Source organism: Ruditapes philippinarum, unplaced genomic scaffold, assembly GCF_026571515.1.
Source record: "Ruditapes philippinarum isolate M1 unplaced genomic scaffold, ASM2657151v2 ctg2555_1_1_1_1, whole genome shotgun sequence".
NCBI lineage: Eukaryota > Metazoa > Mollusca > Bivalvia > Venerida > Veneridae > Ruditapes > Ruditapes philippinarum.
The window spans coordinates 9,375-33,772 of record NW_026853749.1 but is presented as its reverse complement, the minus strand read 5'-3'; the positions used below and the strand labels follow the sequence as shown (position 1 = coordinate 33,772).

Sequence of the window (24,398 nt, the reverse complement as noted above, 5' to 3'; positions counted from 1 at the left end):
AAAACAAATTTGTTTGAAACGATTCTGTTTTACTGTAAAATATCACGTAAATTTCTTACAACAAACCAGTTTATCTATCTTCTATGTACTCCTGCTGGGGACATAGACTTTGCCTTCACCACTATAAGAAGTATAAAAACAAAGGTTTAAAAGTGAGATAAAAGTTTAAAAAGATGTGTATTTAGAGTCTGGCTATAACAGCCTATTAATTGAACATGGACGTAGACAAAGTGACAACATCTGGGGCAAGGTATTCCAATGACAAAATAGTCATATTAATAGAGAAGAATGAGTATTTGTATAATAGTCAACAGATGTGCATTCCCTCTGCTTGGTGCCTGTCATGAATAACTGTAAGTTTATGTTAAAAAATATGCTTATATCACAGTACTGTTCAGTATCTAATTTACACATTGAAAGTTATTTTGATTTGATAAAAGGATAATTCCAGACTATATTTATAATTGATAATGATTATTTGGTAAGCTAACTAGTGTCTTTCAAATATCATGTATACGGTATAAGACGGAAATTTACGGAATTTAGCTGTAATATCATTTATGGACTAGTTGAACCTAACACTCTTTGTTGACATTCGAGATCCGGTTGATCGTGAAAATGATTTTTTCGAAGCTGCTTCTATAAATATCAACTCTTGAGAAATAATGGATTGGGAAAAGAAATTTACGTCAATCATTAACGAATCAAAGGCGAATTTATCGAAAGTTAGGGTAAGAATATGTAAATTAAAGTGAATAATTTCATAATTTGACATGACCAGACACTTGGCCTTGGGGTGTGGAGCTTAAAACGCCTTTAAAATCCAAATAAAATGTATATTTGCTGAGATTGACAAATATACATTTTATTTGGATTTTAAAGGCGTTTTAAGCTCCACACCCTCAAGTGTCTACATATGGACATGTCAGACCACAGACTCTGTCCGCAGACATTGAGTCAAACCCTATCCCCGGCTTCAGGGTCTTTCAAATAGAATGGTCTGGAGACGGACCAATTTTACGAAAAAAACTGTCTCGGGTTGAGTCACGTGATTGGGTTATCTACCGCATAGCACATCACCATTCAAAAATCAAATTATAAGATAATGTTTTGTTAAAGCAATCAAAAACTTACTAAAAACTAACTCTGACTACATTATATTATCAGTTTTTACTTTAAAGATAACAATTTTATAGATTTGCAATGAAATTAGGAATTTTTCGTTCCCGGTGTCAAGGTAAAATCTACTGCTCATATTTGAAAATAGGTCTGAGTTTCATGAGCTCTTTTTAAATTTATGCATTGTTCAATGACAAAATAAAAATTGATTTTACAGAGAAAAGATGTTTTTAAATCGTATCATGTAAAAATATTATAATATTTCACGATGTTATTTGCAAATATTTGATGTTTAATTTGGTGCATTTTCAAAATGGCGCCGTTTATCAGCAAATATTCTGAACAAGCAATTTATGTTTTTCAACAAATATGGCTTTAAAAAACATTATTTTCTGAAATATTTATCCTTTTTTCACAAGTTTAAAGATTTTTAAATAACATCATGTCATTAAAATTTTCATTTTTGCTCTTGTATTTAATATTTGCCCTTTTCTTGAACACTTACATAATTTGCGTATAGCAAACTACACCTAGTTATACCGAGACATGTTTAATTGTAGTGAGAAGGGTTTACATAGCGTGTTTCGAGACCATTCTATTTGAAAGACCCTGCCGGCTTGAATCGACCCTTTACTTTAGACTTGAGATAAATGAAATTTTTTATTATTTTTGTGGAAATGGTTCTACGCCAGTAAGGAGAAAGAATCACCAACGAACAATTTAACTTTATTACAGAGCAAATGGCAAAACTAACACAAAGGGAAGTAACTCATGTAACACGCGGTATTCTTATACCAAATCACAATACAACTATTGGCGCTACCTCTTTTCTTTTGAAATGAAAATATTTTGTTTGACGAGGTATATTCAAACAGTATCAGATCAGTAAAGATATATATAAAGATATATAATTACACACACATGACTTCTATAGTACTTGCTTAAGTAGTGAACAACTAAAACGTGTGATTACTTATAACACTAGATTGAAAGAAGAAATAAAGCTTTTGTAAAAACTCAACAATATTGAACACATGTGTGGGATTAACTTGAACATGCATAATGTCGACAGAAAGTTAAGATACACTTTCAAGATTGTTATAACAATAACATTATTTCAATATAAACAACATTTGGTATTAAACTAGATCTAGCGTTGAACAAAACTTTAAATTCGTGTGGAATGGTGAATTAATGTTGTCACATATTGCAAAGTAATTAACACACATAATCATTTAAGTACTTAGGGGGTTTCCGAGAACGCTGTGGTCTGCTAGTATGTGATACACTATCGTCTACCGCGACGTCGTGATCATCTGCGTGAACTTGCTCCATAACGATCAAAGGGGAACAACTCTCATCGTCAGAATCAAACGGATTTGTAAGAGTTACAGGTGCATTGTCGTCCTGAACAGTTAATCCTTCACATATCTCCGAATCACTATCACAATCAGATTCTGTCAGATTTGGGATGTTATGAGATATATCACATATATCAGAAGGCACACGAAAACATTCCGATCTTTTCACTTTGTATGAGGTGGAGCGTAATTGGTTACCAGTGAATTTCTTTATGAAACACCAATCACCATCAACGGAAACTACGATGTATCGCTGTCGAGAAGCATGTTTAGTTTTGTCGGAGTATAAGTACACTATATCACTATTTCTATGGTTTCACAATTTCGATATGACGAACACTTCGACTTTTCACTATACGAGTGGTTTTTGTTTCTAGTAGAATTTTGAGAAAGAATAACATCTCTATCACTTATAGGGATTTGGTTGTGCGTAAACTGATCACGTTGTGTCCACAGTTCACGGGAAGAGATTCCCTTTCGTCTCAAACGGCAGTTCAGGTGGTTCACGGCGGTGGCCAGTTGAACTTCAGAAATAGACTCGCCACCGGGCTGGACGCGAACTATCTCGTCCTCTAATTCAGCTATGGCTTTTTCAGCAACAGGGTTTTTGTTGGCGTTTTAACACGACCTATGTCTAATACTATATTAGCCTGTTTTAACTGCTCATCATCGCGAAGCGCAACAAAGGCGGGTGCGGGATCAACTCTTATCACAGCAGGTGGACCATGAATTGGATGCATATCCATCATTAAACACACTAAAGCATTACGTAAAGTGACTTTTTGTTCATTGTCAACCATGACAGCTTTTGTGTATGATGTTACGGCTTCTCGTACAACAAGAATGCATTGTTTACTTACGCTTCATGACATCAGCTGCGAATGCTAATCCGACGGATTCTGGGGGATCCTCGCTCGACTGCTGTACTAATGATTTGGGAATTTCTTAAGGGAAGCACACGTGTGACACGAGCTAGTTGCACGCTCGATAGCCTTGTTTTATATCTAAAGCAAAGAAGTATTTCGCACCAACAAGTCTAACTGATGCTTTGTAGGGTGGTCAAGCTTGACATGCATGGCGTAAGAAGTCCATCAAGAACGGAACGTGGTACAACTATTTGTTCTTTTCTCGGAAGAGAATGGTTCAGAACGCTTCACAACTAAAACACCATCTTTTGAAATAGTAACCACCTGCAAAGTACCGTTTAACATCTTTTATGTTTGTTAATTTTTTGGACGGTCTAGTCCCTTGCTTTAAGTGAGAGTGCACGCGACGCAAGTCTGGACATTCACCCTGGATATCACGCCAACAGCCGATCTTGTAGTGAAAGGTAAGCGGGCAGTGTCGTTGACAATATCGTCAACATTGAGGGAACGCACAACTGAATCTTCCATAGCGCGTATGAAGGAACAAATCTGGCATCGTACTTCCGTACAATCTGGCGCATTTCTACTGGCGAAATCACTTGTACGTTAGCAGAGCCTGCTAAATGTTGTACGACCACCTGATATCTACTCACGTTAGACAGAAATGACGTCACCCTTGGACTGGCAGAAAATTCACCCCTATAGAGCTTTTGAACTGACTGAACACAGGGCTGACTGTCTGTAAGAACGCATGCTGCTTTTGATGATTGCACAATATACGGACTGTAGTGTTTAATGGCTGCTCTCCGATACTTAAAGCCTCAATTTCACATGGTAGCCAGGTAACTTGGTGTCTGCGCAACTTCGCACTAAAAAATCCTGCTAATCGTAGCTTGTGTTTTCGCATAACATACAACGTAGCACCAATACCACGCCTGGTTACCGATCGTCTGTTACAATCCACAATTTGTCATTTTGGTTGGGGGATGACGATTGATTTATGGTCGTTTAATGCACGTTTTGCCCTTTCGAAATGCTCGAGACTTTGATCATCCCATCGTTTTTTGTCTTGCGATTGATGACCGGCTGTCAAATCGTCTAGTGGGGCAAGATAGATAGAAACATTCAGGGACAACTTTGCTCAAGACTTTGTATGCTCCGATGAACGACCTTAAACCGCGGACATTTTCCGGAGGCTGACATGAAAGCAAGTTGTAGCTACACGGTGTGGGCTAGCAGACAAATTCCTTCTGACCAAATCCAGCCTAGCACATTGGTTGATTTAGGGCAGATAACTGTTTTTGATGGGGCTAGTTTGATGTTACTATTATCGAGTGCAGCGAGTACAGCGACGCCAATTGTGAAGTAGCTGTTCAGGTGTGTCACCGCCAACAGTAGAGATCATCTGCAAGCTTGCAAACAATACCCTCCTGGAGTAGATCTCCAGAATTCGGCACATGAGCTCCTCGAGGGCCGTCTCTGAGCCAGGCATTCCCATTGCACATCTGGTGTATACACGGATACCTTTAAATGGTGTAGACACTCCACAGTACTTAAGCGACTCACGGCAAGGGAATCTGAATAGAATGCACTTTTTAAGTCTGAAACTATCAAATACTGCCATTGGCCTATTGATCTTAGAACAGACTCAAGCGTCAGCATTAACGAAGGCCTGTGGCTGTGCTATACCGCCCTACATCAGCAATGCGGTCACCAATCTGAATCCGCCTTGTGGCTTTTTAACCAGGAATGATGGGTTAAGATACTCGACGGTAACATTAAGTATCTTCAGGTCGAGCAAAACACGCCTTGTTCTTTCCAGTTCATCAAATTTACTTTGAAGTCAACAAGCTTGTCTTTAGAGTATTGAGGTACTCGTCCTTTCCTCTGAGGGGGAAGAACAGGCCCCATGTTCACTGTTGCCTTCAAAGGGCTACTGCTCATTGTATCCAGTTAGGTGTGGGCTGAAAACATTGTCAAACTCATACAGAGTAGTACGAAACTTCTGTTTGGTCTCATTGGTTAGAGTGTTATCCGGGTCAAGCACAACGGTTTTTGAGTAGTTGCCAGGATTCAAATTTTTGACATTGTTTTTTGTTTCTAAATGGTCTGTACAGCTTTCATACATAGTTTCAGTATGTCTTGCATTACACACATGCTCATGTCTTCGGGTTGCTACGGGCTCACCAGTGGTATTAACGATACGAATCTTACACAACGGCATCAACAATTTGGGGTGACAACCAAGAGTTGTGTTCACATTTCGGCTCAACAGCAAATGATCCTCGGGATCGACATTACTGGGGGTGTCCAATTCTACAAATGACCCAGGCATGTAACCTGTGAAGACCCTCGGAGCACGGATCACGAAGGAACTTGGGCTCTGCGCACTCTGTGTTTAGAATCGGCATGAGAAGGTTGTGCCGTAATGGACAATTTCACGATCATGCAAGACTATCTGCTGTTTTTGCTGGGCGTGTTGAAATATCATTAGCGGCCATAAAAAGGTCACACCGCCAAGAATGTCTACATCTAAGTCAGCAACAACAAGGGCATCCAACTGAAACTCAAAGGCGCCCGTGACAAAGTAATGTGTGTTTCGCCGATAATGTCTAATGGGGTTACACCATCAGCTTGGGTAGCATGTTGATTACTCTTCATGATGGGTGCGTCAATGTACTTTGCAAAGAATGCTTGATCATACTGGATTCAGCACCGGTATCAAGCGTTATGGTAACAGGAAAGTGCCGATGAAACATCTTTATAGCTGGAGACTGCTTTGTGCCGACTCTACGTGTTACGCGATGTGACTGTTTCTTGAGCACTTGGGATGCTTTCAGAGTCCGGTTTCCGACTCACTGTCAGAGTCGATGACTGCCATTTGTCGCACCTTCGTCATGTACTGTTTGTCCTCTTCAGGTAGGTATTTGCAGGCACTTAAGAAATGATTGAACTTCTGACGTCCGCTTGCTTGCACAAAGGGCATTCTTTTTGCTTTTGTTTTTGTTTTGTATAACCAGGTTTATGGAATGTGGAACGAAGTACTTTTGCCTCATTTGAAACTTGAATTTCGTCCAATAAGCTGTCAAGTGCCTGAGAAATTTCTGGTTTTAATGAAGACAGCGTTTTTTGACCGAAGCTCAGTGCCGTACCGCTGTTTTACCAGGATTGGTAAATTCTTATCAACAAGCCTGAGCCATGTCAACACAATCATATTTTCAAGAGTTGGAGTCATTTCCTCGTCAGAAGTTGGGACCTCTCCATGATGGCTTATTCTACTTGTAGTAGTGAGCATGCTGTCCTCAACGAAACTGTATAGACGCTGGTAAAGATCTTCAGGTCTTTCTCCAGGTTCTAATTTTATACCGTCAAAGTCAAAAAATGACCGCACACTGGTTTGAAAACCGAAGTGTAATCGAATAGCCTGCCAAATGTCATTCATGCATGTAGAATTTTTACTATGGTATTTCTAGAAATCACAGGACAAAAGTTAGCAATTTGGCCAGCATCAATTCTAAATGTGTTACTTTTTGAGCGCTGTTCTCCGTGCCTGTTGAGGAACATCCTCACCGTCGTCTGTAAAGCACGAACCGGGTTTTTACTTGTCTTCTTTAACCAAGTAGCTCCATCGACCAAGTAAGTAGCAAAATTGGCGTCAAGAGAAAGTGTATATTGGAGATTCTGACGCCACGACTCGAATGACGTTATAGTCTCGTTCTTAGTGAGACGCCACTGCTTAGGAGCGCGCTGAGTTGCCATAGATACAGTTTTAAGTCACGAAGTGTAAGTAATAGCTCCTTTATACACTGCTGTATTTGCAAGATAAATTGTAAACAGTTACTGGTAAAAAACTGCCTCGTTGGACTCCTTGATTGAGCTTATTCCGCCTCCGTACAGATTTTGGTAGAGTGGCTAACGAAAAAGTCTTTTTAGCATCGAACAGGCGTTGTTTCTTTATTAACACAGCTGCCGCCACGCCAGTAAGGAGAAAGAATCACCAACGAACAATTTAACTTTATTACAGAGCAAATGGCAAAACTAACACAAAGGGAAGTAACTCATGTAACACGCGGTATTCTTATACCAAATCACAATACAACTATTGGCGCTAACACAAGTTTAATGATTAAGACAGATCCCCAATAGCATCCCATTTGTGTTAAAATATTAATGATTTTTATTGACCGTTTAAATTAAGGGGCGATTCAAAACAAGGATAGGTTCTGAACCTCAAATGTCTGTGGACACGACTGATTTACATATATTTATCATCCTTTCTTGTCTTGTGAGGACGTAAACAGTCGTTTCCTTTAGGGCATTACCTGATTACGTCCTCAAAACCCTGGTATTTGAGATAATCCAATCCATTGACTAGTCAAACTATAACAACATAGGACATGTCACACATACTGATATTGTATTGTAAACTAGCTGTTTTAAAGATCAGGAATGGCATGTCTCAGAGACGAAAAAACCAAGTCCAAAACATTCAGGAGCCTGAAAAGTCTCACTCACTACAACCCCCCCCCATCCCCCTACCCCCTGACTGTCCGGTTTTCAACAACATGTAATTCAGATCGAGTGGTAGATGTAAGTATAAAACATTTATCAAATATTTTATGAAGTATATGCTTAGCTTATCCTTGTTTAATTTTATAAGGGTTGTGTCTCTTCATCTAGGTCATAATAAGGTACACATTGTGATGTAGAAGTCACAATTCATGATACTGAATCCAATGTTATCACAGTAGTTTATCTGAAGTTATCATGTAGGTCCCAAAATATTTTGGAATAATTTATTCATGTGATAAGGTAATTCTGCTACAAGTAAAAAATTTAAAATAGGAAACATTGCAAACAATTTTAAACTAAGTTTAAAGAGTGTTTTTTTTTTCATATATATCTTTTTATGTTTAACTAAGTGCAAGTGAGTTTAATAGTTTATACACTGAGACAGTCTTATCATAGACAGTAGATAGGTTATATGTGTAACATCACAGTGAACATGTAGATCTAATTGAAAATATGAAAGTTAAAGTAATATGTGAAAATAATTAAAGTTACACTACTTGCTCAAAATCAAAGACATAAGTTGCCTACTTTAAGTAGGCAACTTATGTCTTTGATTTTGAGCGAGTAGTGTCATACTTGTTTTGGCATCAAATAAGCAGGCATGTTTTCAGTAATCTAGTGGTAAAAAACTCTTTCCTTCAAAGCTAGATGCCTCAAGTTAGAGTCCCTGCTTCTCCAACTAAAATTTCTAGAATACACAAAAGAGAAATCTCTTTTGAATTTTCAGAACAAGTATGATGCAAATGGATCGAAAAATGTTACATGGGCCCCAAAATTTTGTGAGTATAAACTTAGTAATTTTCTTCACTATATCATTTTTGTAAAATTAACAGTTAATAATCAGATATGCTTTGTTTTTGATATCAGCATGTATAAATATACTGACACAAATAATCATTGATTGATTTCATAATGTTTTATGCATAAAAAAGTCTAATAATTGTTAATCATTCTTCACAAGTTTGTTACTTCTGATTTTACCTTTACAATAGATTCAACTCCAATGAAAAGAAGTACTTCCCTATTAGAGATACCAAGTGGTTCACCTTCAGTCTACAACCAGAGTTTTCCTACTGAACTCTTCACTGGAACAGCAACAACCAGTACTGTCATGCCATACCCTTCTACAACCACCCTTCTTGATAAAATAGAACAACAAAATAATGTAAGTTTGAACATAAGGGCAATCATAATGTTAGTTACTTTTAGTAGACATAATCAGAGACATAGATAACATCTCTGACATAATATAGCAATTAGCATCAGACAATCAAGCAGTTTATTTACTATCTCTTTGCCGTATAACCATAAAATGTCATGAAAGTCACATGGTATGGGTACACTGTTAAATATTTGTTAATTTTTTTAGTTCTCAATGGAAAAACCCTTTCCTTAGGGGGAAAATAATTTAGAGTGAAGTCATTCAGAAAACTTTCCTATTGTATTCCGTGGCCCACCTTTAACAGTGACTATGTAATGACAGTACTAGTCAGAGGGATAACAGCTGTTGATAGTGTATATCCTGGTTAGACAAAGGGTTCATGTGTGTTGGAAATAAAAAATGACAAATATCAGCAAAAATGATGTTTTTCTTCTACTATTTTCTGAAGTGCCAAAAATGAACTACATGTTGTACTTTGTACATATTTTTTTCTGATATACTTAAAAACTTAAAAGCATCAATCTATTTTGTTATGCATACATTATATTCTGTTGTTGTTCTTGGGGGTATTTTCAAGAGGTCAGAATGACAACATATAAGGAGGTGCAATAATTTAGGAAGGCAATTTATCACCTTCCAAAAAATTAAATATTAAACATTGAAGTCTGATGGTAAACTGCCAGTTTGATATATTTCAGGTTCTTGCAGATGCTTTAAACTTTAATGTATTGTCTTAAATTTTAATTGAATGAATTTTAATTGATATGCTAACATTGTTTTTGACTATCTAGTTTTAATATAACTATAATGTTTACTTGATTGCACCTCCTACATTAATTTTATTTTAATCACAGATTTGCTATGTGTAAGGATTTGATTCATATTATCTCCTTCCAAAATATTTCCTTTACTTTGTGTAGATTTATATTATATCTGATTCATGTTATGGTTAAATCATATTGTAGGCAATAGATCATTTGAGAGGTATTGTACACAGGCTGGAAACAGATAGACACAATTATAAAGAACAAATTAGAGATCTAAGAAGTAAGTGAATTATTATAGCTTGTTCCAGTAAAATAGTTACATACTTTACCATCTCTTTGGCTTACTGTTACTGGGGAAATACATTCACAATCTCACGGCAACAATCTGAATCTCAGGGTTAAGTTGAAGATACTTTAACTATTAGGCTTCTGTTATTGTTATTGAGTTATTCTTAAAACTTCTTATTACAGTAGATTTATCTTCTTTTTCTGTGGTACTTAAATGTTTCTAGTACTTTCTGTAATAAAGGTGTACTTACTTCAATAGGCGTATATCCGAAGTAAAAGTTACTAACATAACAGTCAAAACTTGAGTAAGCCTCTTTTGATTGGATGATAAACAGTTGGGTATATACTATATATGAGCCGCGTCATGACAAAACCAACATAATGGGTTTGCGACCAGCATGGATCCTGATCAGACTGCGCGGATGCGCAGGCTGGTCTGGATCCATGCTGGTCGCAAGCGCACTATGTTGGTTTTGTCATGACGCGGCTCATTTTTGTTTTCATTCATGGTTTTATTTCTTTTTCCAGATGAAATATTCCAGCTTACAGAGCGGGCAGGAGACAGACGACCTGACCCTGGTGTTGAACGACGTATCGAACAATTAAGGAGGGAAATGTTAGGAGAAGTACAGTTACTACAAAGTCAGTTACAAATAAGCTCTGCGAAGGGGAGTAGTTCTCAACTATCAGACGCACAGTTATTGTCAATGAATAGAGATGTAATAGAAATGTAAGTGAAACATTTTAGCTTCGTGGTTTTGTTTACTATATGCTTCAAAAAATAAATGCATTTGTGTAAAAAAAAACACATCTAACATTCAATTGGTATGATATTTTGTCTCCCATCCATAATATATGTTTATACTGCTAATTGTTTTTTTCTGTGTGATTGTACCTACAAGAAAAAGAAATAATTATTTCAGCTATCTAGATATGGTGTTTTTGTGTCCAATATGAATGTAAATGTTATTTAAATACATGGGGCATTTTTTGTGTAAAAAACATTGATTATATAAATGCAAAGTTTTGTGCAAGTGTTAAAAAAATTCTTTCCTTATAAATCTTCCACATGATAGTCAGATCTATGACAAATTAAGAAGTTAAAGAAATTAATTTTTTCCTGATTAAGAGAAAATTTTTGATATTTTTTTTTAACAAATATCTGTCACCAAACTCACACTACTGAACTTTTTCTATGTATTTCTCAATGTCAATAATTATAGAAATTTATAACCTTGATACAATCAGTAAATTAGAAAAAAAAAATGCCCTTTTTCTGTTTCTTCTACATTTTGTATTTAGTTTATACATGTATATTATTCACTTAAAATATATTTCCTCGGCATTTGATACCATCCTTTTTTGCTGAAAATTAACAAATAAAAGATAGTTGACAAAGATTTTATAGCATATTATATATGGTTGATATATTATAGCCTTGTTTCATTGTTGTTATGTAATGATGTTTAAAACTTTAACTAGTATGTTTCAAGACATTTCAATACAATTATATTTGATTAGTGAGTTGAGAAAATATTGCTGAGAATTGCATGCTGGGTAAAGTATGTAGTTGAATGTAGACCATTGATTCCTTTAATTGATTCCTTAGTACCTTGTTATAGCTCCAACACAGGTGGACATTTCTGGGATAACCCACATAACATAAGGATTTAATTTTAATCAACATTTTAGGTATTGGAGAAGTTTTGTTTTGGTGAACATTTTTACTTCTTAGAAAGCTTTTCAAAGCACACTTATACTAAATTTCTTAAAGGCCAATAACAGTAATTTTATGTATATGTTAAGATTCAAGTTCCCGTCATGTATAAGTGACTAAACATGTTGAATTGTTAGAGTAATGAAAAGTATGACCAAATTAAAATGGCTGCTAACATGTTACATGAGTAGTACTTAATTTTGTGATTCTGGATTATATGCCATAAGGGAGCGGGACAATTTTCTTATATTTGACCTTTACAGAGGTAAAAATTCTAGTCTATAAAGTTAGTTTTCCCTGTCATAAACATAAATATATAGCCAGAGTAAAATTTATTTTCAACCATTTCAATGTTCTTCGTAACATTTATTCTGATAATTTTGTTGTTAACGGCATTTATCAATTTGACGTGACATGGTAAAAGTCAAATGCACTAAATTGTCCAGTACAGGATAACTACTTGTATATAGGATGCTGCAGTGTCCAATATGTAAATATATTAGATGGTCATATGGTACAATTTAAAAGCAGCAAATGGATGTTAATAATTGATATAGGATGTCCAATACTTATCTTAGCTTAAATTGAAGACTATCATCAGATTAGTTGGAATTTTTCAAGATATTATTAATATTTGTTCCTTAACCACAATATTCATTTTGATTTGTAGATCTCTTGTTTGTAGATTTATTTTTTCATGAAATATTTTAGGATATTTTGATGTTATTTCCACCATTCCAGAAATAGAATATGCACATTTATTTTTATTGTGTGTGAAAATTAATGCTTGTTAAAGTACTTCGAAGATATGTTACAGTCTCATGATAATTTCTTCTTTTACCAATAGAGTTGTGAATTTAATGTCTTTCAAATAAATATAAATGAAATCATGCTTCTATTTGAAAATTGATTAAATCTAGTATTAGAGTTGATAAAAGAGGGTATTTATATATCATGTTATTTTCACCCACACTTTTCCAGGAATAAAAATTGATATGTTTTTAGCTCACCTGAGCATATGCTCAGGATGAGCTATTAGGATCACTCTGCGTCCGTCGTACGTCGTCCGTTGTCCGTTCACACTTTTAAAACGACATCTCCTCTGAAACCATAAGGCAGATCATAATGAAACTTCACAGGGATGTTCCTTGTGTGAAGCCTTAACAAAGTTGTTTCCATGCAGAACTCTGGTTGCCATGGCAACCGAAAGAAAAAACTTTAAATATCTTCTTTTAAAAAACCCTAAGAGCTAGAGCTTAGATATTTGGCATGAAACATCTTCTAATGGGTGTCTTCCAAGTTTGTTCAAATAAAAGCTCTGGGGTTTAAACTGGCCCCGCCCCGGGTGCCTTTATACAGGTGAGCGACCTCAGGGCCATCATGGCCCTCCTGTTCATAATTGGTACTGTCAGTTCAACAACAATAAAAAACTACATAAGTTATGTCTTTGTGTATTTGATATAGTATATACATGTATAATAGCAGTCTTAAATGAAATGTATTCTCAAAACTATCTTTTGTTTTATAAAATGCAATTGATATTGTGTAATTATAATTGTGCTGGCTTTTGTAGTAACTAGGTTTTTTCTTAGTTGGAAAAAAGAAAATGTTGATTTTATAAATATCCTATAGGAATTTCATCATAATACAAGACTTATAATGAAATGTTGTTGTTGTTACAGAAAGCATGCATTCAGAGATGAGCTTGAAGGTTTCCGTAGAGATATTGAAGTCATGCGCTCCAGGATTGGTATGTACCGGGTACATTTATACGATGTATAATACTGTTTTTTTATTGGACAATCAAAATATTTGTATGATCTATACAAATGGCTGCTGCAAAACAATGAATGATATTTTTATTAAAATCAAACAATTATTCAGTGGTCTATATTGGTTATTAAGACACTAAGAAACAGGTTATATGGCCATGTTTTAATGGCTGTTTACTATGTTTGGTAATATTATATGGAATGTATGAAAACTTAAAAACAAGCATTATTCTGGCATTATTGAATATTTAAAGTTCATAATTCATTATATTCTTCATTTAAATTTGATTCAAAGTAAAAGAGTTTATTTTAATGTGGTTAGATTGGTTATATAGTGAAAAGAAATCCAAAATGTTTTCAAATTTTTAATTGGAAAAAGAATGAATATAGTTTTCTATTTTCAATCCCTTATTAAAACTGAAGTTATTTGTTAAAGAAAAGGTTGAAATTTATGTGTGAGGTTGTATTTTTAAGTGTTGTATATTTTACAGCAAAAATTGAGCTAGAACTTGCCAGTGTTTTATCAGGGAGACGAGAGACTGAGCGTCGTCAGGATGGTTTTGACAGGGTATGATATGAGCCGCGTCACGACAAAACCAACATAGTGCGTTTGCGACCAGCATGGATCCAGACCAGCCTGCACATCCGCACAGTCTGATTAAGATCCATCCTGTTCGCTTACCAACTTTATTACAAGTAGAGAAACTGATGGCAAACAGCATGGATCTTAATCAGACTGCGCGGATGCGCAGGCTGGTCTGGATCCATGCTGGTCGCAAACGCACTATGTTTGTTTTGTCATGACGTAGCTCATATATTGTCATCTTAGTAACGGAATAAGTCCCAAATTTAATAGGAGTTAATCAGTTATTGCACTAACATGACATCATGTTTCAAGTTTTCATGTACAATATGTAAAAATTGTTTAATGACTCTAATGATATATAAAACTGAATAAATTTTACATTATCTATTAAGAGTTTCACTAAGAAAAAGCATATGACAAAAATGCTTAAAAATGAGATTTGTTAGATATAGAGAATATTAATATTACAGCGTGTTGTTGTTTTTTGTATTTTTTTGCTAAATTTGCGATCATAAATCATGATAAATTTAAAACTGCAAAATTTAAGATAAAATATTAAATAAGACTCTATGAATGTGAGTGAAAGCCTGATGCATGTATGTTATAAAGATTACTTTGTTCGGAATTTTTTTTACAAATTTTTTTTTCTTTGATATTGGTTCTGATTTGTAATTATCTTCATCTGTGCATTAATTGTGGAATATATTACTTTATAGACGCTGAATTCATTGTCACTTGCTCAGAAAAAATCTCAGTTACCATCATCTACTGTATCAATGATAAACACAAACAGGCAGCTGGAGAAAATGCAGATAAATGAGCTCAGGTGATAAAATCTTTATTTTTCTTATTTGGTATTGACTTATAAATTTAAGTTTGATTGATATTAAAGCTTGAAATTAATTGGAACCATTTTCAAGATTGCTTTCCAAAACTAACAAATATGGTTGTGACCTCAGTATATCTTGGACCCACGATTCTTTGAGTATGATGCAGACTTCTTAACCATTTAGCCACCTTCTAAGATCGTGATCCGGATCTTATGGTTTCTTGTGTATTTTCCATCGAAGTTCTGATTGTGTGTCTGTCTCTGTTCTCTTTTGAGAGCTTGTCATAGTTTTTTATTTGTCTTCAGAATAAACAGCAATGTTTTAGTTTAAAGTTTGATAGGTACAAACAGGATTGTAAATGTTATTTTATCACTTAACTGTCTGAAAATTGGATTATTTCTTACTGTATAATATAATGTATGATGTAAATACTGTATATTGTTCATAATTCAGGTGTACTTTAAGTGCATTGAAGGACAAGATTGATATTATAGAACAATCATCTAGCCCTGTGTCAAGTCCAGTCAAAACTTCACCCATATCCAAGTCAGCATTATATACCAATGGTAAGTGTCATGTGTTTCTTATTTAAGGTTTCACGACCAAGTGAATAAAATCATCTGACAGAAAAAACTTTTATTATTTATAATACTGCCAAGGTGTTATATTATTTGTTGTATTATTTGGAAGCTACATGTAGCCAGCTTGCTATGAGACGACCGATGGCTGCATGCAAGTGTCAGCTCATGCCGTTGTTAAAGGCTCTAGTGGTCTGTAGTGTCATAAGATGTAACCAATTATATCAAGCATGTAATTATTATTTTTAGCTTGACTATTCGATAAAAATAAGTAGAGCTTTACTGGTCACCTAAGGATCGGCTTTGGCGTAACCACTTATGTTAAAGTTTTTGTAATGCTTCCAATATTTGTCCATTGACATATGGCTTTGCACACTTGTTCACCATCATGACCCCAACCTGTTGACAGGAGGAGGTAACTGTATCAAACATTTTGACAGAATTATGCCCCTTTTTAGCTCGACTATTCGATAAGAATAAGTAGAGCTATTGTAGTACCCCGAGCGTCGGCGTAACCACTTTTATTACATGCTTTTCGGTGGTTTATAGAAATATCTCAGTGAAATAAAACTGGTAATTTCACTGTTTGAAACAGTGAAAATACCACTTTGATAATTTCACTGTTTTGAATTTAAGCCCCTTACGTTGTTTCAGTGAAATACCAGCGTGCACAGTACTGGGTACCAACTTAATGACGTGACGTCGTAAATGACGTCACGTTGTATTATTATTTGGCGCGCTTTTCATTCAGTATTAGGTTTAATGTCTTTTTAAAACGTTTCTTTGCATATAATAAAAAGAAAATTTGTTTAGTTTAGTGTATGATCGAAATATATTTCACCTTGTGAACACCAAAAGTTCATATTTCACTCGTGGCTGCGCCACTCGTGAAATATACATTTTGGTGCTCACTCGGTGAAATATATTTCGATCTTACACTAAACTAAACAAATATCCTCTATATGTTAAAGTTTTTGTAATAGTTTAAATATTTTCAAATTCCATTGACATATGGCTTTGAAACTTTGCACACTTGTACACCATCATTACCCCAACCTGTAAACAGGAGGAGGTAACTGTATCAAGCATTTTGACAGAATTATGCCCCTTTTTCGACTAAGAATTTACGTTAAAGTTTTTGTAATAGTTCAAATATTTTCAAAGTCCATTGACATATGGCTTTGAACCTTTGCACACTTGTTCACCATCATGACCCCAACCTGTAGACAGGAGGAGGTAACTGTATCAAGCATTTTGACAGAATTATGCCCTTTTTCGACTTAGAATTTATGTTAAAGTTTTTGTAATACCCTAAATATTTTCCAAGTCCATTGACATATGGCTTTGAAACTTTGCACACTTGTTCACCATCATGACCCCAACTTGTAGACAGGAGGAGGTAACTGTATCAAGCATTTTGACAGAATTATGCCCTTTTTCGACTTAGAATTTATGTTAAAGTTTTTGTAATACCTCAAATATTTTCAAAGTTCATTGACATATGGCTTTGAAACTTTGCACACTTGTTTACCATCATTACCCCAACCTGTAAACAGGAGGAGGTAACTGTATCAAGCATTTTTTTTACTATCAAGCACTAAGAATAGTCGAGCGTTGCTGTCCTACCGACAGCTCTTGTTTATCTTAGAATTTACATTAAAGTTTTTGTAACACCTCAAATATTTTCTAAGTCCATTGACATATGCCTTTGAAACTTTGCACACTTGTTCACCATCATGTCATCAACCTGTTGACAGGAGGAGATAAGTCTATCAAGCATTTTGACAGAATTATTCCCCTTTTCTGACTTAGAATTTATGTAAAAGGTTTTGTAACACCTCAAATATTTACAAAGTCCATTGACATATGGCTTTGAAACTTTGCACACTTGTTCATCATGCCCCCAATCTGTAGACAAGAGGAGGTAACTCTATCAAGCATTTTGAAAGAGTATTGCCCTTTTTATGCTCCCCGAAAAATTTCGGGGGAGCATATAGTCGGCGCCTTGTCCGTCTGTCTGTCCGTCCGTCCTTCTGTCTGTCCGTCCGTTGTCTTGTCCGGAGCATAACTTGAAAACCCTTGGAGATAATTTGTTGAAACTTCATACAGTGGTAGAGGGCATTAAGGGGGAGTGCAGTGTCAAAGAACCATAACTCTATTTTGCCTGGTTTTTGAATTATCTCCCCTTATAGAAAAATCTTGTCTGGGGCATAACTCTAAAACTATAAGAGATATCAACATGAAACTTTGTAGGTGAATAGATCTCAATGGGTAGATGTGCGGTGCATAAGAGCAATAACTCTTTTTGTCCTTATTTTGGAGTTATTGTCCTTTGTTTATTTTAACACTTTGAACTTTGTCCGGAACATAACTCTAAAACTATAAGAGATATCAAGAAACATTGTAGGTAGATAGATCTCATTGAGTAGAGGTGCAGTGCAAAAGAACCATAACTCTGTTAAGCCTCATTTTTTAATTATCTCCCCTTTTAGAAAAATCTTGTACAGGACATAGCTGTAAAACTATAAGAGATATCAACATGAAACTTTGTAGGTAGATATATCTCAATGGGTAGATGTGCAGTGCACAAGAATCATAACTCTGCCTTGCCTAATTCTGGAGTTATTGCCCTTTGTTTATTTTTACTTTTTGAAATTGTCCGGGACATAACTTGGAAATCATAAGAGATATCATCAAGAAACTTTGTAGGTTGATAGATCACATTGATTAGAAGTGCGTGCAGTGCAAAGAACAGTAACTCTGCCTTGCCATATTTTGGAATTATTGCACTTTGAACTTTTTCCAGGGACATAACTCTGAAACTACAAGAGGTGTACTTTCTGTGTCCAAAACCTATTCGGGGAGCATCACCCGGCTCAAACCGGGCTCTTGTTTTGACTTAAAATTGACGTTTAAGTTTGTATACCACCTCAGATATTTTCATCTGGCTTTGAAACAAACTGAAATTTTATACATATTATTTAGCATAATAGGACTCTCTCCAAGGCCTATAACTGTAACATTGATTTAAAGAAAAATTTGGCCCCTTTGTTAACTAAAAAAATTTGTATTATCAAGGCTCTTTTATTATCAAGCACTAAGAATAGTCGAGCTAGAATATTTTAGATCTTGTCTATAAAACTTTATGACATTGTGCCTAGATGAAAATGTAAATTTTATTTTAAGGATTACCTCCTATGATGAAGCCCTATGAGAATGGAGTGTTAGATGATATAGATCTATCTGATGATGCAAGTTCGGAGAGTTCAGATTTTACTGAGTTTGAGCCTGGTACAGCTAAAGATAAGAAGTTTACAAGACAACATAAAATTGATGATCTAGATTCTGGTAATTATTTTTTTCACAGTTTGATTTTATAAAATTTACGCATAATAAAATGATGATGATTTATCAGTGTTGGTTTTTGGCCAATATTGCATGTATACATCTTGAATCCCTCTGAGCCCAACAACATACAGACAAAGATGTCTGGTTTAGACAAGTTTCCGGACTAGAGGGGTTTTCATATGAGACAAAGTACTCTTTTCAATATTTATAATAATAAAGGCAATTTGGACTGTATTTAAACAGCTGGAAATGAATAACTTAAATGTTACTAAAAAATTCTTTCAAAAATTTCATCTGAACAAACGTCCAGACTTATTTGTTTTGTCAAACTTTAGACTGGATTGTATGTGTAATTTATTCTGTTTAAAGATATTTGAGCTAGGGAAACTATCTGAAATTAAGGGATTTCCACATTAGAGGGTAATCTTCTTAAAGAAGAAATAGGACTGGATTAGATGAGGACAGGTTTAGCGGTGTTCCAACTTAATGGATTAATCAATATTCATCTTGGTACATGTATTTAATCAACATGGTGATCTCTGCAGGTCAAGTCCTGATAGGGATATGAAAGAAGTTTTATCAAGGTGTCCTCTTAAAATTAAGAGTGTTGACTGACCAATTCATTTGTTTATATCACTTTAAATAAATACCAAACAAGAAAAATAGATTAAGAAATTTAAATCTGTCTCATAGTGTGCTTGTGTGATATGCAAATTTATTCCATCCTTGGAATTAATATTAGTACTCTCTACTTATGATTTTTTGGCCTTTTCCTACTTGTTGTTAGAATGTGATATTATCAGAGATAATACAGTTACTGAATATTTTGAAATAGACTATATATATAAATACCATGAACATAAACGTGTATGTTTTATGAGGTTTTATTTCCACTATGTATAGGTTAGTGTTTAATAATATGTATTAACAAAAATAATTGGTCAAGCCTGCCGCAGGCAGGCGACCAATTATTTTTGTTAATGCATATTATTAAACATTAACCTATTTAATGATCAACATTATTTTTTTCAACCAAAAACAAGGCATTGCTCTAAATCACTGATAGCTCCGCCCTTTCGCTCTACAAGATGTCTACACCTTGTCAAGTTTCTAACATGTCACATTTAGATAAGCTAATTGAATGGCCCTTTCAACATTTTTTTACTGAATTGTCACAGAATTTTTTATCTTTATCTACAGTAAGACTATCATGTTTCTATAAAATATGTGGAAAAAAACAGCCAGGAAAATGATGCAATTAGATAAAAATAATGCAGTTAATGAAATGTGTACATCCTTTTAAAATAAAAGTAAAATGTGAGAAAAATACATTAGAGATTAAGAATTGATACAAATTCGTTATTAGCTTCAAGTTATTCACTAACATTTAAAATCCCTATTGAATCCCTATTGAATTGCTCATTTGAAAATCAGTTCACTTTTTTTATATTTCTGTGTGTCAATTTAGGTTTACAGGTCCATTTACAATGAGTTTTCCAGCCAAAAATTGTATTCTTAATGTCAAGGATTGTTTAAATGCAGTTCATTCCTATCAACTGAAAGAAAATAATGTTTTGGAAAATATAAAGTTTAAAATAGTCAGCAATTTTTAACAGACATTTTTCTTAGAGTTAAAAGGATATAAAAAAGTTACGATGTAATCATTATCTCTGCGTGCCCCACATGTATTATCTGTGTAATAAATTTGATTGTATCCTCACATTTAGAAACACCTGACCTTTAAAAAGTAACGTTGGCATTGTTTTGAAAACCTAGATATTTTATAATTCAGAGTGCAAACGACACCTCTAACTCCTCCCTAATATAATGTATTATTGAAATTTGTTAGACTCAGGTTAGACGACAGATTAAGTAAATTTTATTTAGTTAGTACACATTAACCATAGTTAGACTAAGCAGAAATTTGAAAAATACTGCAATGTGATTGGACAAAATATAATGTTGATCATTAAGAAATGATAGAAACATATAGCTTGACAATAACATATTAACTTTTTTACTGTATGTTTGTTTGTTTCTTCCAGATGACCTTGATATGGATGACCTTGACCTTAGTGATGATGACCTTTCTGAGACATCCTTGAATGATCAGGTTCCAAATGATCTCACATGACCAAGATATTAAATCTTTTTTTTTTTAATCAGATTTTTTTTAAATCAGATTTTTTTAACCCCTTAGTCATTAGAAGTGCGATTGTTTATTTATTTATTTCTTATTTTATTTAGTAAAAAATCAATATACATTGAAATGATGACTTATTAAAATATTATATTTGGCTAAGTTGTAGGATAAGTTTTAATTTTTCAACGTTTTGTAATTTTCGAACAGATGTTATTGGTTGTATAAAAATCAAACGTTTCCAATTAGTATGTTAATTTATGAAGGGGATTTGTTTTTATATGAGTGACTAGGAGACTTTTAATAGTTTTTAAACTAACTGTTTTAACAGATTAATTTACTTACTTTATCATTTAATAAGCAATTAACAAATACCATGCTGTTGTTTATAATCCAGTATAACACAATATAGAGGTTAGATGCTTATTCATTTGTATAAATGGAGGACATTTAAAGCATGTGAATAAGAACTCTTTTTTTATAAATGTTAACATGTAATTAATTTTAAGTCAATTAAAATATCACAGATAGAAGTATTTTTAATTACATTCAGCTGAATTTTTTTAAATCCTATGTCAAATTATCAATTAGAAATAACGGTCATAAATTTTTTATATTATATTCATTTTGGAGAGAAATTCTTTTGAAATCATAATTTAGAAATTTTATTGTAAAGAGTTTGATTTGCTTCTATTGTTTCATCAGGATATACTATACAAATTTATTCTGTATAGTCAGAAAGTATTTAGTTATTTACTCCATACTTCCATTATTTTTATAAATAAAAAAAATTATTTGTTTTTCATTACTTAACTTTAAATATCAATATCCAAGAAATATTTAAATTTCAACAAAAGATTAGTGCCCAATCTTGCTTAGTATATCAGAAACTGTTTAAATATGACTTTATATATCATCAACATCTTCACATTAAAATATATTTTTATACAATTGCACACTTTTTTGGTTCATAAAGTATATTTCAGATGTATGAGTTGATCAAGACAAGGCTTACATTAGGTCTTTTGTTTCTTTAGTCTATCTGTATGACTGATTAAAATTGACATTTGAGCCGTGCCACGACAAAACCAACATAGTGGGTTTGAGACCAGCATGGATCCAGACCAGCCTGCGCATCCGTGCAGTCTGATCAGGATCCATTCTGTTCGCTTACCAACTCTATTACAAGTGGAGAAACTGACAGCGAACAGCATTGATCCTGATCAGACTGCGCGGATGCGCATGCTGGTCGCAAATGCACTATGTTGGTTTTGTTGTGACGCAGCTCATTTGTTTAACATGGAGTAGTCTAGGCTAGAAGTAGATTTACTTATCAAGCAACTGTGATATTATATTTATAAGAATATTTATATTTACAGATATAACATGTTTGTCTAATCAGTTAGAATAATGTTATGTTAAAAGGGTACCATATATGTCAGTTCCATCATTAAAGGCTGAATGCTTCTAAATTCATGCTTAGTTTAATGATAATTTAAAAAGTGTAAAAAAAAAACACAAGAAATACTGTTAGGTAAACAAATAAAGTGAGCTAAGCAAGTCTAAAGCATTCACTGTCCTTTTAGACTACGTATAATGCATAGAAATGAAAATATATGTCTTACTCCATTAGTAATGGGAGAGAAATTAAGTAAAAAAGTAAATACTGTCAGATTTTATATATTCAAAAGCAACAATAAGGTTTGGAAATATTTATATATTGCTTAAACATTTCATGCAGCCGTCATAAATTTGAAGTTTTTCAGAAAAATTGTTGTGCCTAGCTTTAAAGCCTCAAACTTAGTCTTTAAAGTTTGATGTTACTCTTTACTAAATGTGCACAGTTTTTGATAAAACTTTTCAGCAATCATAAGTTTTGATGATATTTGAAATTTCATCTTAATCAAACTAAAAATATATAAAATGTGCTAAGAAATATATTAAGCATTTTAGTCAGTATTCCATACTTAAATGTACTATATACACAAGGTTTTATGTTCTAATGAATAAATTCTTAATTTGATGTACATGTACAATATAGACAGTCTGAAGGTAAATTAAATTTTTCCTTATAAAAAACTTGAGCCTTATTTTTCAAGTATTAAATTCAAATATATGCTCCATTACTGTTTTACAAGTTCAAGAATAGAACACCATTCCTGTATTTTTTTTATTTTGAATGAAATGATAATGTAATCATAAAGGGTACAGTGAACTAGATTGTATGTATTGTCCATGTATAAGGTATTGTGTTGTTTTTTTAAAGAATATATATAAACAGTTCATTATAAATGTGTATTCAATATAAAGACGACTATATTTGAAGTGTGTGAAACAAAGACTTTTTTAGGTGGGCTGAGTAAATAATTTGAATACTGTTGAAATGTTGTCATATATGTTAAATGTAACCTCAGTATTAATGATGTTTATAAGTATATAATACAAATATAAACTGTAAACATCAGATATTGTTTTCCTTGTTTCTAAGTCTTCTTCTGCTTTTTGTAAGTTGTGTGTTTTAAGCCATGACCATAGGGAGAGCATTGAATTTTTTAATCCAGGGGTCATTGGTATGATCCTCCGGCGTGGCAGAATTTCTCCCTGACAACTGATCTAGGATATTGTGTTTCTAATGGTCACATGTCTGTCACTGGTGATTCAGAAATTATGTGAGATTAGTAGTAGTATGCCACTTGTGGAGGAATTACTGGTAAGTTATCTGTAATGTGCTGTAAGATAGGATTGATGGCTCAACATTTTACAAGATACATGTACATTTGTATTTATGGGTACACTGTACATAGATCATAAAGCATATGAAACCTATGTCAGCATGTTAAACTAGAGATGTTTTGTGTCTGTACATAATACAGATCTAAACAAGATGTTACATATAACAAACTAGCACCTGTCTCTAATATGTCGATAACAAAATAAACATCACTTTTCCTAGAAATTTTAACCTAAAAGGTTATTTTAAGGGGTCAGGGTCATATTCAGGTACACTATGTACAATATAGCTGTTGGCAATGGGTGTTTTATGTCATGGCAATATAGGGGTCATGGTCATACTCTCATTATGTAAAATAAAGCTGCTGGCCATTGGTATTTTAAATCAAGTATGTAAGTTAAAGCTAACAGAATGAACATGTAACAGTCTAGGTTACAGTATATGTATACATGTACTATCAATATGCCTACCAGTCCTACAGATAAGAGGCTTCAGAGCATAAAAACACTAGCGAAGTGTCTCACATGTGTAATATTGAGGTAAACTGATAACTCCGTCGGC

General features: G+C 33.9%; 1 protein-coding gene across 1 annotated transcript; it reads left to right on the top strand.

Moving 5' to 3' along the window:
* Positions 1–579: 579 nt before the first annotated feature.
* LOC132737717 (uncharacterized) lies at positions 580–23,344 on the top strand. Its single transcript, XM_060725044.1, has 11 exons — positions 580–731; positions 8,646–8,697; positions 8,911–9,083; positions 10,046–10,127; positions 10,664–10,865; positions 13,535–13,602; positions 14,116–14,192; positions 14,927–15,036; positions 15,494–15,606; positions 18,805–18,966; positions 21,012–23,344. Exons 1-11 carry the CDS (start codon positions 666–668, stop codon positions 21,098–21,100), a joined length of 1,194 nt encoding a protein of 397 aa, XP_060581027.1. The 5' UTR covers positions 580–665; the 3' UTR covers positions 21,101–23,344.
* The last annotated feature ends 1,054 nt before the right edge of the window (positions 23,345–24,398 follow it).

Bases quoted from the DNA above. Each gene is read 5' to 3' on its own strand.
- LOC132737717 (XM_060725044.1), top strand. From the start codon at position 666: ATGGATTGGGAAAAGAAATTTACGTCAATCATTAACGAATCAAAGGCG. The intron at 8,698-8,910 runs GTGAGTATAAAC...CCTTTACAATAG, and splicing joins TACATGGGCCCCAAAATTTT to ATTCAACTCCAATGAAAAGA. The intron at 14,193-14,926 runs GTATGATATGAG...ATTACTTTATAG, and splicing joins GTCAGGATGGTTTTGACAGG to ACGCTGAATTCATTGTCACT.